We start from the raw sequence: 12,142 nt of genomic DNA on the forward strand, positions 1-12,142 counted from the left end.
ATTTGTTACAATATAACTGTTTTTTTATTACCCTTAAAACTACTTTGTATCGAGCACATGGCATAAAAGATCTGACATAAAAGTTCGTATATGTTTTTAATACTAATTTAGTCGACTTTAGACCGCATGATAACAATTGCTGGAAACTTGTAAAGCACAATCATTCCCAATTGAAGGATAAGGTCTGTTACTCATAAACCGCGGTAGCATAAAAAAACTCAGTTCGGATTGTAACTTTTGATTCAAAAAAGTTAATTGCAAAATTTTGGCCGACAAAAAAATGTTGTTATTCTGAGCGTGATCTGATCCCAAATGAACGGCCATCAGCTCCGATACACATCTGACCTGCACCGACCCCAAGAACCACATTTCATCCATGACCTGCACCGACCCCAAGAATCATATCTCATGCATGAGTAAATAATAATAATATTAACCGAATACAAGATTAAAAATAAGACTTCTGCAACATCTAACGATTTCGAACTGCATTTGATTATCGATCAACAACCATTTAATATACTATCGAACTGCATTTGATTATCGATCTACAACCATTTAATATACTATCGATCTACAACCATTTAATATACTAAAGCCGAATACACAATTTGGTTTTTCAAACTCATAAAATGAAATCGATTGAAACTTAAATTTGACAACTTTGCTCCAAACAATTATTAAGATGGCTGCAGAGACTTCAATAAAAATTAATTGAACTTAGAAGGTAAGATGTATATATGAGAGTAAAGGTCAGCCAGACAAAAAAACAAAGCTTAAAAAAATATTTGTATGAAATCTTCACATTTTAAGTTTAGATTCAACTAAAAATCTAAATAGCAAGGTAACATACAAGACTAGTAACTTCAGTATGATGTTTTGAGGGATAGTCTTGACAACGTCTTAAATGTATAGCAGACTGCCGAACCGTTGTCCTCATTTCAAGAGATTAAATCGAATAAGTAAAGATGCATAGAAAGCTCCTACCAGTAGAATCCCAAATGACCCGAACCTAAGGAAGATTTAGAATTTTAATCACTAGGAATTCATGAAATTTTCTTGTTTACACGAGAAAGGTATTTCCAATACTCAACCAACTTAAACGCAGCAGTCCGATACTAATACTAGCAATGTCACTATAATATCTTTGAACATTACTATTCGAAACAGGAACATCACAAGGAAATCATGCAATAGATACTTCGATCATCAATAATATCACATAAATAATAAGGAATAATAACAATGACTAGAAAACTCTATTATAAAAAGATACGAACTGAAACCAGCATACACAACTCAAATGTAATAAAGCAAGGCTAGCATACCACTATTACATCCCAAACAAATACAAAAAGGCCATATATCTTCGTAATAAGCAATTAACCCAGAAAACAAAAATCTGAACTTGATGGAAGAGTCGGAGAACAGAGTACGCAACTTCTTAACCCCCAAAAATAGGGTATGAAGTAAATTCAATTACCTCTCAAGCTTGAACGTCTATCTGCTTATCTTCCACATCATTGGTGGTACCAGTTTCTGCCTCCTCAGTACCCTCCGCCGGAGGCTGAGCTTGTTCATCCTCCGGAAGTGGCTCCTCCACATAATCATTTTCAAACGCATCAGCCGGAACCTCATAGATCCTAACTTGAGGTTTGGACGGATCCTTCACAAGGACATATTTTCCCTCGTTCAATTTCATGCACAAATCAACTATAGACTTCACAATACCCCACATATTAGCAGTATTCAAATTGATCTGTGCTGCAAAGTCCCTGGGCTTATACCCTACCACAGCCAAAATCACATGATTAAAATGATCACGGGGATGAATCCTAGACACATACCCCAACTTCATCATATCCGCGCTAGCCAAAAGAGCCTGAGCAGTCCACTTAGCCAACTTATTCGCATTGTTTTTAAGCTCAGTGGCCAACACGGCACCCCTCTGAGTCTCCAACTTCTGCCTCCAATCCACACCCGAATACTTAGGATCAAACTCATTTAAAGCATTCAAAGTAAGGAACGACCGCTGCTTATTCACATCAACCACACTGTGCACCTCACACCTCGCAACAAGATACATATCATCATCAAGCTTCCACCTCCTATACCTATAAGCCACAGAAGCAACCTCCTCACCCTCGTTAGCAAAAGGATTAGCCTCATCAAAAGTAACCTTGTTCCCATCCCTGATCAGAACCTGCTGCGAGAAGTTCTGGTTAATATAGGCAGCCTCAACGCTCAACGAATGAGCAGAGTTAATATCATCCTTAGCCTCAGGCAGTGGCTCCTGAGAGGTCTCGTGAACGGAAAGCAAATCAAGCTGCGACCCATCACGCTTATCAAAGAAAAGCTTGTTCCCAACGCGCTGAACGACAATATCCCACGAATATACAGACCTTGGGGCACACATGAGAGTGGAGAGAATAGTGTCGGTGGCAAAAACAGTGGCTTTGTCCTCGTTCGCGAGTCTGCGTATAACAGGGTCGTCAGTAGTGGTGACCTTGAAGAAGTTCCGATTCTTGAAACGTTCCAGGCGGCGTTCGTTTTTGGGTGTGATGCGATCGTAGGTACGATCGTAGTATTCGAGAGCACCACAGAGGAGAAGGTCTTCAGGCTCGGGAACGGTGAAGGAGAGTTTAGAGAACGTGGAGAAGGGGATCTGGTCGTGCATGTTCCATTCCGGTTGGATATCCACAGAGGATTTGAAAACAGCGGCTTCACGACGCGGCGCATTAGGGTTTGAGCGGTTCATGTGGTATAGCCTATCGCGACGTGCGCGTTCCTTCTCCTGTTCGCGTTTTCGGGCTTCGACCTCCTCGTCGCGGCGCTGCGGAAGCTGACGCTGCTGCTGGAAACGCCACTTAGGGCCGAATTTGGGGCGCGGTGGAGGCTTGCCATCGACGAGGCGGAATGAGGCGTCGTCGTCAGCGGAGGCCGGGAAGGAGTCATCGTTGGTGAAGTCGAAGACGGAATCTGCGGGGTTCTTGGAGCGGGTCGGGTTGTTGAAATTGCGGGTCCAGTCGGCGATGCGGCCCAATTTGTCAGAACGGGAGAAGGGGGCAAAGGGAACGTTGAGAGGAAGGTTGCTGCTACCGCCGGCGGCCGCTGTTTCCGGTGGTCCCCAGCCGTCGGAGTTGAACGGAACGGCTCCCACGTCGAATGCTTTTCCCATTGGCTCAATGCGAAGGGTTGAATCTGAGGAACAGATTGGCGTGCTCAGAGAGCAGAAGACGAGTGAGAAACCCTAGTTTCGAAAGCAGCTTTTATACAATGTTTTTGTTACGTGTTTGCCCTTGCCAATTCTTTTATTTACTTGTAGTATGCGTGGGCTGGACTCGGAACTAATACAACCTTAGGTTTTCGGGTTTTACTTCCTGAATCCCCCAATTTCTTGCACCTCCTCAAATTTTTTAAATAACAATTTTGTTCTTCATTAAAATGACGTTTTAACTATATATTTTGGGAATTTTCCTATAAACATGCTTTCCAAAAAAATCTATAATTACATTTTTTTAATAGAATTTTTGGAATTAAATTTTTAGAACATAATTTCATAAATGTATTTTCTACTCGAGGTTCAATATATATAGTATAAAATATTATCCGTTTTGAATCTCATATTCTTATCAATAGAAATATTTTAAGTTATTTGTATATAAACTTATCTGGATTTATTTTACGTGAGATTTTGTATTCTACAAGTATTAATTTTTTATTTTTTTAAATTATTGTCCAGATGAATATTTTCATTGTTTTAGAGATATTTGACCTTAGCAATTGGGGTCCTGATCCAAACTCTTTTAGATGACGTCGAATCTGGTATATCTTTTCAGAAATGAGGCCTCGTTTTTTCTTTGAATCCCTATGTTCCGGGCTAAATTCAGAAAAAGAAAAAGCCATTCATTCCTCATTTTTATTTATTTTTTAAGAAATCTATGTGGAACGTTAACATTGTTTCGTAAAACACTCAGGTTAGTTCTTTTAGAGTGATATGGGGAGATGATTTGAATGGAATTGAAATAACTTATTTGTTGTTTTTTTTAGTAGATTTGTGAGTAATTGAGAATGGATTGGGAAGTAAAGTCTGTGAGAATTAGTGAAAGATTTGATTGATGTGACAAATTTAAAAAAAAATTTAATTAGTAGAAATTAAAGATTACTAAAATGTCCCTAATAATTTAAAATGTTACTTGTTAATGTTATATTTAATTGTAAAAATGTTTATAAAGAGTAAAAAATTAAAAATAATAATTAAAATCAATTTTTTAAAAGTAAAAATATTATAATTTAGTAAAATTAATTTATTAAAAAATTATAATTTTTAGAAGTAAAATGAATTTAGTAAAAATATTATAATGCTCAAAAGTAATTTGCAAACAACATCTATTAGAACATCAATTTTTGGAACTGCTTATCAATTATAATAATTACTTTTAATTATATAAAAAAGTATTTGAATGAATTGATTTCATCATTTGATTATTGTGATATAAATTACAAAATTGATAACCTAATTGGAAAGAGTAAAGGGGACAAACTCTACCAATTTAGCTCTAACAATTAACTAAATAAAGGAAAAATAGATATACAACAATTTGCTAATAAAGACTAATTATTATAATTTAAAACTAATTATTATAATTGATACTACTGAATCTATAATTGCATTTATTCCTACGACACTACCACACCCAATAGAGAGAATAATGTCTGTTTAAGAACTTAAAAATGAAATAAAAAAATGAGTAATCAAAACGAAAATAAACCAAACTCAGAAGAAGTGAAATTGCAATTGCAACCCTAGCCGAAGGCTTCCAACCAGCTCAACAATTTATTCTAGTTTGGACCCAATTCATTTGTTATGTTTTGAACAATTTCTTCTATCTACGCATATTGTGGCCTGAAAATATCCCAACCACAGAGATTTGCCACTTCCGTGAGACCTTCTCTCCATCTCTTACCTTCCTCCATCTTGCCTTCATTTTCTTTGAATCTGTATTCGTGTTCTGCAAATGCTATGTCATAACATCCACTATGTTTGCGAACCACCAAAGGATCAACATCATCAAATATAGGTATAACACGTCTTGCCCATGTTTGAGCGCAGTTACGTGTGTCTCCCACTTCGTGCAAGCACCAAATGGAAAGTCCAGAGGCTTCAATGGCTTGCAGTAGCTCGGGTGCAATGGATTGACCTTTTTTTAAATCTTTATCATCTTTGAAGGCATGGATGCCTTTTCTGCTTCCACCAGCTACTCCCGTTTGAACCCAATACCCCACCCCATAACCAAAACTGCATACTTTTTCTAGCCGTGTAACCGGATACCCCTTTGAGGGAACCGAATACACATGTGCCCACAAAACTTCATACCACTGTAACTGCATACCCGCATATTGTAACCGATTAAGCCACCCACTTTCGTACTATTCATCATCTTCTCCGCCTCTCAAACCCGCAAATTCTTCTTCATCTTCAACCTGCAGCTTCTTTATTCCATCAACACACACAACGTCCTTCTTCCTCCTCGTCACAGAGAATCGAATCTCTGCGTGCCTATCCTGCCAAAGTACGTAGTTAGCTTGTGAAAGTGAACAAAATGCACTACTAAGCAGTAGGCCAAAGGCACCCAGCCACAGTAACATCGTGATGTACCAAGCACTGCCTCATATTAACGTTCCTTATTATATTATTGCTCTAAAATTGATTAACCCATCTCAAAATCGAATGTTATTTTTCCCTTTTCTCTCTGTTGGTATTATCAAATGTATTAAGGGCAAAAGTGAACTTTTATTCACAATCAGCACAAATCGTCGCATATATGCGAGTGACCATATACAGATGTATCCCGCAAATTCACTGTAATCCATCCTCGCAAATCGGCAGAAACGAACACGGATATATGTACAAATCCGTCTTCGATAATCACCGACAACAGTAAAATCCATAGAAACGAACATACACTCAAGCTATTCTGTAATCTCAAACTATTCTGTAATATTTACTAAACATTAAGATAACATTCAAAAAGTTAATTAACACAAAACTAAATCAAAATAATAATAAAAAACAAAGATATTTCTTTCTAGACATGTTTATTCTTCATCAGTGTATCTTCCTATTTAACAAATATTAGGGTTTGTCAATATCAATTCGTTTATAAATAATTATTAAATTATTTTATAAATAATTATTAAATTATCTATAAAGCATTATAACGCATTATTCATTAATACTCTTTAAATATTTACTTACCATTCGTAACATTTTTTATGTGTATAAATGAGTATTTTGTATCCCAATACTTAATGTACACCTGTTAAGATTGACAATAACCATGACCTTATTGCATACAAAAAATCTGTAAAAAATTCATATGCATATTAATAAAAAATAAAAAATTGTTTATATTCAAAGAGAAAATAACTAAAAAAGGGGCGTTTAAAGACAATAGGTACAAACTTTAAAAAAATAGTACTTTGAAAAATGAGTCCGTAAATCTTTGTAGAGAAATTTCTGAATTCACTCCAACGGAAAACATAGCATATTCACTTTTAATAAATAAAAATGCGCGAGATTGGAATTTTATTTAAGGAAATTAATAACATGAAAAAATAATTTAGCGAAAAATTAAATTATAAAAACTGGTAAAAGTATTATTTGTTTTTCTTCCTTAGAAAAAGTTTACAGTAATATTGTAAGTCCATCATTGGTTCACAAGGTCTGCCTGACACACTAAAATAAGACTACTTTCCGTAAAACATGGAGACAAGAATCAGAGCATATGCATTTGCTTACTAGCTGGCTGGTAAATTGCAACTCTATTTTGAATTCTCTATTAATTCTCATATTTAATTCTGGAGTAAATATCTATATTCATTCCTAATTATTAGTATTTTTTATTAATTTTTTATATGAATGATCAATTACTTATTATATTTCTTTTATGAATATTTGATATAAAAATACATTTCTTTTATATTCGACATGAAAAAATATATATAAATAGATTAGTTTGTTCATAACTTATGAAAAATTTCAATCAATGGTTCATCACTAAGACATTCGTTCAGAACTAATTTAGATTTTTTTTTTTATTTTAATTCAAATTACAGCTGGCATACCAAATTTGCGCATCTTTAACCTTGGTAAAAGCTAAAGCTGCACCTTCCATTTTGGGTTGAACAGATGGAGTAAAAAGACAGACAGAAAAGTAAAACACAAATAAATAAAAACAACAAGAAAGGATTAAAAAAAACTATATATAAATGAAATAGAAGAAAAACTAAATATATAATAATGAAAATTTAAAAAGCACAGTAGCTAGACTCGTAGATGGATTTCTTTAGCCTCTCAGATATCCTAGCAGCTCCGTTGGCAAATTTCTCGTCCTGAACAATGCATTCAGACTCAGTTATTGGAAAAATTATTATATAATTCGACATGTTTTCATCATTATTATTTTATATATCAGATACGATTTATGGTTTATGGTTTGAGACTATATTCATAAGAATCTTCCCAGTTGCATATATGGAAAGGAAAGATGAAATTTGAGCTGACCTGATGACAGTGTATTGAATGGAAAACTGCATCTTGGATAACATTATAACTAGCGTTAACAACATCTAATCCTTCTTCATGAAGAACACGAATGGTTTCACTGAACATGAACTGAGAATCCAACCCAGTTATCAGAACAACATCTACGGCTGAACCCATTTGTCGGATCTCAATCCGTGGAGATTTAAACCCTACTCTCTCTCCTCCTCCATTCATGCTCACATTTGGTCTTTCTATTCCTAGTAGCTTGTTCTTCTTCTTCTCCATTTTCTCCATATTCATCTGTAATTTCTTTATGTAGTTTGTTGCTTCTTCTACCTGATCCGGCAGTGAAACCGCCTACAACAGATTAAAATAAAAAAGAGTAATATCTATGGAAATAGAAATATAAATTTGAAGAGAAATGAGAAAATAAGAAGGCAAATGATTGATAATAGAGTTTTTTAATGCACAAATATTAAGACTTGTGAAACTAGCACCGTTTCCTGCACAATATATTTGGTTGAATAAAATGTATGTAAGCAGTTGAGAGAAGTGAAAGAGGGGAAAACCTTTGATGTTTGATGAGGCACAAGAGAGTTGAGTCTGCGGAAGAGAGCCTTCATTTGGTTTCTTCTGTCCCTCTCAATGAATTTTCTATCAACTCGGGAAGGACTAGGGTTGTTCTCCATATCAGTATTATTCATGGCAGCAGCAGATTGGTGTGGTAATTTCAAATGCTCATTCCCATGACAAAAGCGAACGCTTCTGATATAATGATGTCAATTGTTTGGAATCGTTAATGTCTTTTTGAAAAGCAAGATAATATTATTAGATCCTACTGATCAAAGTTCAGATATTGGGAGGTGGACCCAGCTAGCTTTGGCTATGTCTTAAGTTTCACTGTTTCTTTTCCTTAATAATGAAATTTTGTTTCTTCAACACTTCCATTTTTAGTCACACAAACACGATTAGATCATGGGACACGTTCGTCCCTACCTAAAGAAATTCATCACATGCTGAACCACGTTTTCCTTCTATTATGTATGTATACACAGTCTTTCAAATATATGTTAAATGATTTAGTGAGATTACCTGTAAGTATATTTTCTTCTAAATTTAGGTTGACTTTAGTAGAAAATCATGGATCTTTGGCACATTTAAGATTGAATATAATATGAGCTAAATACATATAAGATATATACATTATCTCTAATTCAAAATCTTAAAATAACAGAGTTATAAGTTTTTTCCATCTTTAATGTTTAAATTTCTTTTTTTTAATGTACTGGTTAAACTTATACTTAAAGTTCACACAAACTTATACTTAAAGTTCAGACAAAAAAGTATATGATTATTTTTGTAATGTTTTTACCTTTCTTATTCTTCTCACTTTGAAGAAAAACAATGTAATATTCTATTCTATAAGTTGATTAACATTACATTAATGTTTATTCTCAATAATATTTAAAACACTATAAGTAGGAATGATAAAATAATTTGTACCCATATATAATGGACATTTTTAATGAATATTTGTTTGCAGAACGCTAATGAGTATGTCATGATAGGACAGGCGAGGATATTATGGTATCAAACATATACATGATATCAGCTAATAATTATTCTAGTAAATTTTAATTAAGTTTTTTCTTAAATTTAAATGATCAAAATAAAATTATTAGATATTAATAATAAAATAATCATTTAAAATTTGATTTTATATATTTATATTTTTTTATTAGACCAATAATATTGAAGTTATTTTATGAAATATTAATTTATTAAAACTTATATTTTTGGCACAACATATTTAAATTTTTTTAGAAAAAATATTTTTTTTTCATTAATTTAAGCTTATATTATAAAAATTTGATATAAATTTATTTAATTTTTTAAAAATAAAATATAAAAACATTTATGAATATTCATAAATATTTGCATATATAAAGAAATTTAGTATATATGTTTCACTTATATTCCAAAAGTATGTTTTTTTAATAAAACAATTAGAAATTACTTATACTTGACTCGATCTCTTATCATTTCTACCATGAGGGTTATCAAATTAGATAGTTTCATTATTCAATAATTTGTTAAGTATTTATTATAAATCTTATGTTCACTAAAAATAAAGAAAAATGATACTTTGACATACATAATTTTTTTACATTTAATTGACACTATTCTTTCTTTATTTTTTCTTTTTCAAAAATTTACAAAAATTTATTCTTTTAAGACCACTTACTTTTATTAAGTATGTCAAAAGAATGTGAATGTGTATCATGTTATCCTTACTTAAAAATAAAACTAATTTATAATACATAAATTAATGCAATTTTATTAATTTTAAAAGTCACTTGGATACAATTCAAATACACACTAGTACAAAATATACTTTTAAACTCGCACAAATAGACCTCTTTTTATACAAAACCGCTGCCTATTCAGACACGGTGGCAGTTTCGTAATTAACGAGACTTTATAGGCCTCGGTTCAGACGAGACCGGTGCCAAAAAGAGATATCACTTCGGTTGTGAAGGCAACCGGTGCCTAATTATCAGTGTCTGACACATTTTCTGACGCGGTTAAGAAAAACCCGAGGTGAAAGAAGTATACGGCATCGGTTGGTAGGAAGGACCGAGGCATAAGCCTCTGCTGCTCAGACCCGAGGCATAAGCCTCTGCTGCTCAGACCCGAGGCATATAAGCCTCTCTTTTTTTCCCCAAAATTTTCCCCAAGTTAACCTAGCTCCCTCCGCACTCTCGCCTCCCCTGGCTCTCCCTCCCTCCCTCCCTCCCTCCCTCGCCTGGCCCTCCCTCCCTCCCTCCCCTGGCTCTCGCCTCCCCTCCCCTCCCCTCCCCTCGCTCACGCCTCCCCTGGCTCTCGCCTCCCTCCCAGGCTCTCGCCTCCTCTCGCCTCCTCTCGCTCTTGGATTCTCCTCTCGCTCTCGCTTCTTCCTTACCTTACCCCCACGAACCTCCCACAACTAAACCACACCACGCCACTGCCAGCCCCAGATCTGCCACCGTTTCCGTAAAGAGCAGTAGAGGAAGGAGAGGCATCGCGTAGTCGGCGGCGGCGGAGGAAGAGCAGCGCGCGACAGAGGAGTGGACAATCTCCGATGAGATGCGGCGGCTGGAGGAGAATATCGGCATGGCGGTGGCAGATGCGGAGGGCGCGGCGGAGGAGGAGGAGAAGCGACGATTGAGGTGGCGGAGGAGGAATCGACAGTGATGAGAATGCTGGGATTGAGGCTCTGTAACGGAGAAGAACGGTGCGGGGATGGGGGCCTTGTGGCGGAGGCGGATGCAGAGGGCGCGGGGGCGAATGCGGAGGGCGCGGAGGCGAATGCAGAGGATGTGGCGGAGGAGGAGGAGAAGCGACAGAGGCAACGATGATGGCGGAGGCGGATGCGGCGATTGAGGTGGCGGAGGCGAATCCAGAAGCTTTTTTTTCCAGATTTCATTTCTTTTTGTTTTGAATTGAATCTGAGTTCATTTTGAATTGAATCTAAGTTCACATCGAAGATTTGATTTTGTTTTGATTTGTTTGGTTCCTTTGTTAAATTGAATCTGACTTTACTTGTTAAATTGATTTGTTGAATTGAATGTGAGAAGGATCCTTTGTACCAAAAAAATTGTTTTGTAGGCCATTGAAGCGTGATTTAAGCTTGTTTGGTTTGGTTTGTTTGTGAAATTTTTTTGTCAAGAAGCTTGAGCAAAGACATAAAAGAAGCCTGAGGCACCAAAATGATAGGAATGGCTAAAGAAGAAGAAAAAAAAATAAAAAAAGGACCTTACTGCCTCGGTTCAGGCTCCAACCGAGGCAGTAAAGGTAGTGAAACGATTTCGATTATTAGAACCGAGGCCTAATGGTATCATTATATGTCCCGTTTTAAAACCGAGGCATAAAGTCCACCGCTTTTTACCTCGCCTGAATATACCTCGGTTCAAGAACCGGTGCCTATCAACAAAAATAATCGGTGCCATTTCCCTTAACTATACTAGTGACACTTCTACAAAATATTTGTAACTACTTACACTTTTGGTAAGCAGGTTTTATATATATATATATATATATATATATATATATATATATATATATATATATATATATATATATATATATATATATATATATAAAAGTTTCAAAACATTTGCCGTGATAAGTGCATGAAGGGTTACGAAAGTAGAGTCTTGGAAACAACTTGAGTTATTAGAGGACTTTTTTAGTTGCAAAAATGTGTATAGATTGACGTTTGTGACTATATGAAGGAAACACGAGGGAATTTTTTGAGACTTTCAATGGGCCACCTTCTGATTTTTTTCATGAGATTATGTAGTTGCAGGGCAAACATCGTTCGTTAGTTGGAAAAAAAAGTTGTGGTTGTCAGATGCTAACTCTCTACAGGAGACGACGCAATACGCCAAAACCAATAATTCAAATATCGTGAAATCAATGGCTTAAATGAAATTTTTTTTACTTAAAATATTTTCTTTGTTGAAAATCTAAGTAAAATAAAAGTAAAGCGATGAATAGATTTCTTCTTATAAATTAATTTTATAAAATTAAATTATATATTAAGAGTATTTA

At 35.1% G+C, this 12,142-nt stretch overlaps 3 protein-coding genes across 3 annotated transcripts; all 3 read right to left on the reverse strand.

Annotated features, from left to right (window-relative positions):
• Nucleotides 1-170: 170 nt before the first annotated feature.
• On the reverse strand, nt 171-3,253 carry LOC108341687 (eukaryotic translation initiation factor 3 subunit D). The gene is made up of 2 exons (XM_017579339.2): nt 1,484-3,253; nt 171-381 (listed from the first exon to the last, which is right to left on the reverse strand). Exon 1 carries the CDS (start codon nt 3,176-3,178, stop codon nt 1,487-1,489), a length of 1,692 nt encoding a protein of 563 aa, XP_017434828.2. The 5' UTR covers nt 3,179-3,253; the 3' UTR covers nt 171-381; nt 1,484-1,486.
• Nucleotides 3,254-4,890: 1,637 nt separating this feature from the next.
• LOC108341688 (disease resistance protein Roq1-like) lies at nt 4,891-5,391 on the reverse strand. Its single transcript, XM_017579340.1, has one exon. It carries the CDS (start codon nt 5,389-5,391, stop codon nt 4,891-4,893), a length of 501 nt encoding a protein of 166 aa, XP_017434829.1.
• A 1,861-nt stretch (nt 5,392-7,252) lies between these two features.
• On the reverse strand, nt 7,253-8,311 carry LOC108341689 (transcription factor bHLH162). The gene is made up of 3 exons (XM_017579341.2): nt 8,119-8,311; nt 7,568-7,906; nt 7,253-7,395 (listed from the first exon to the last, which is right to left on the reverse strand). The coding sequence occupies exons 1-3, from the start codon at nt 8,251-8,253 to the stop codon at nt 7,312-7,314; spliced, it is 558 nt and encodes a 185-aa protein (XP_017434830.2). The 5' UTR covers nt 8,254-8,311; the 3' UTR covers nt 7,253-7,311.
• Nucleotides 8,312-12,142: the final 3,831 nt, after the last annotated feature.

Source organism: Vigna angularis, chromosome 6 (assembly GCF_016808095.1).
Source record: "Vigna angularis cultivar LongXiaoDou No.4 chromosome 6, ASM1680809v1, whole genome shotgun sequence".
In the NCBI taxonomy this organism is placed as follows: domain Eukaryota; kingdom Viridiplantae; phylum Streptophyta; class Magnoliopsida; order Fabales; family Fabaceae; genus Vigna; species Vigna angularis.

Coding starts and splice junctions, on each gene's coding strand:
- LOC108341688 (XM_017579340.1), bottom strand. CDS start 5,391: ATGCAGTTACAGTGGTATGAAGTTTTGTGGGCACATGTGTATTCGGTT.
- LOC108341687 (XM_017579339.2), bottom strand. CDS start 3,178: ATGGGAAAAGCATTCGACGTGGGAGCCGTTCCGTTCAACTCCGACGGC.
- LOC108341689 (XM_017579341.2), bottom strand. CDS start 8,253: ATGAATAATACTGATATGGAGAACAACCCTAGTCCTTCCCGAGTTGAT. Junction 7,907..8,118: donor TGCCTCATCAAACATCAAAG/GTTTTCCCCTCT, acceptor AATCTGTTGTAG/GCGGTTTCACTGCCGGATCA. Junction 7,396..7,567: donor ATTCAATACACTGTCATCAG/GTCAGCTCAAAT, acceptor TGCATTGTTCAG/GACGAGAAATTTGCCAACGG.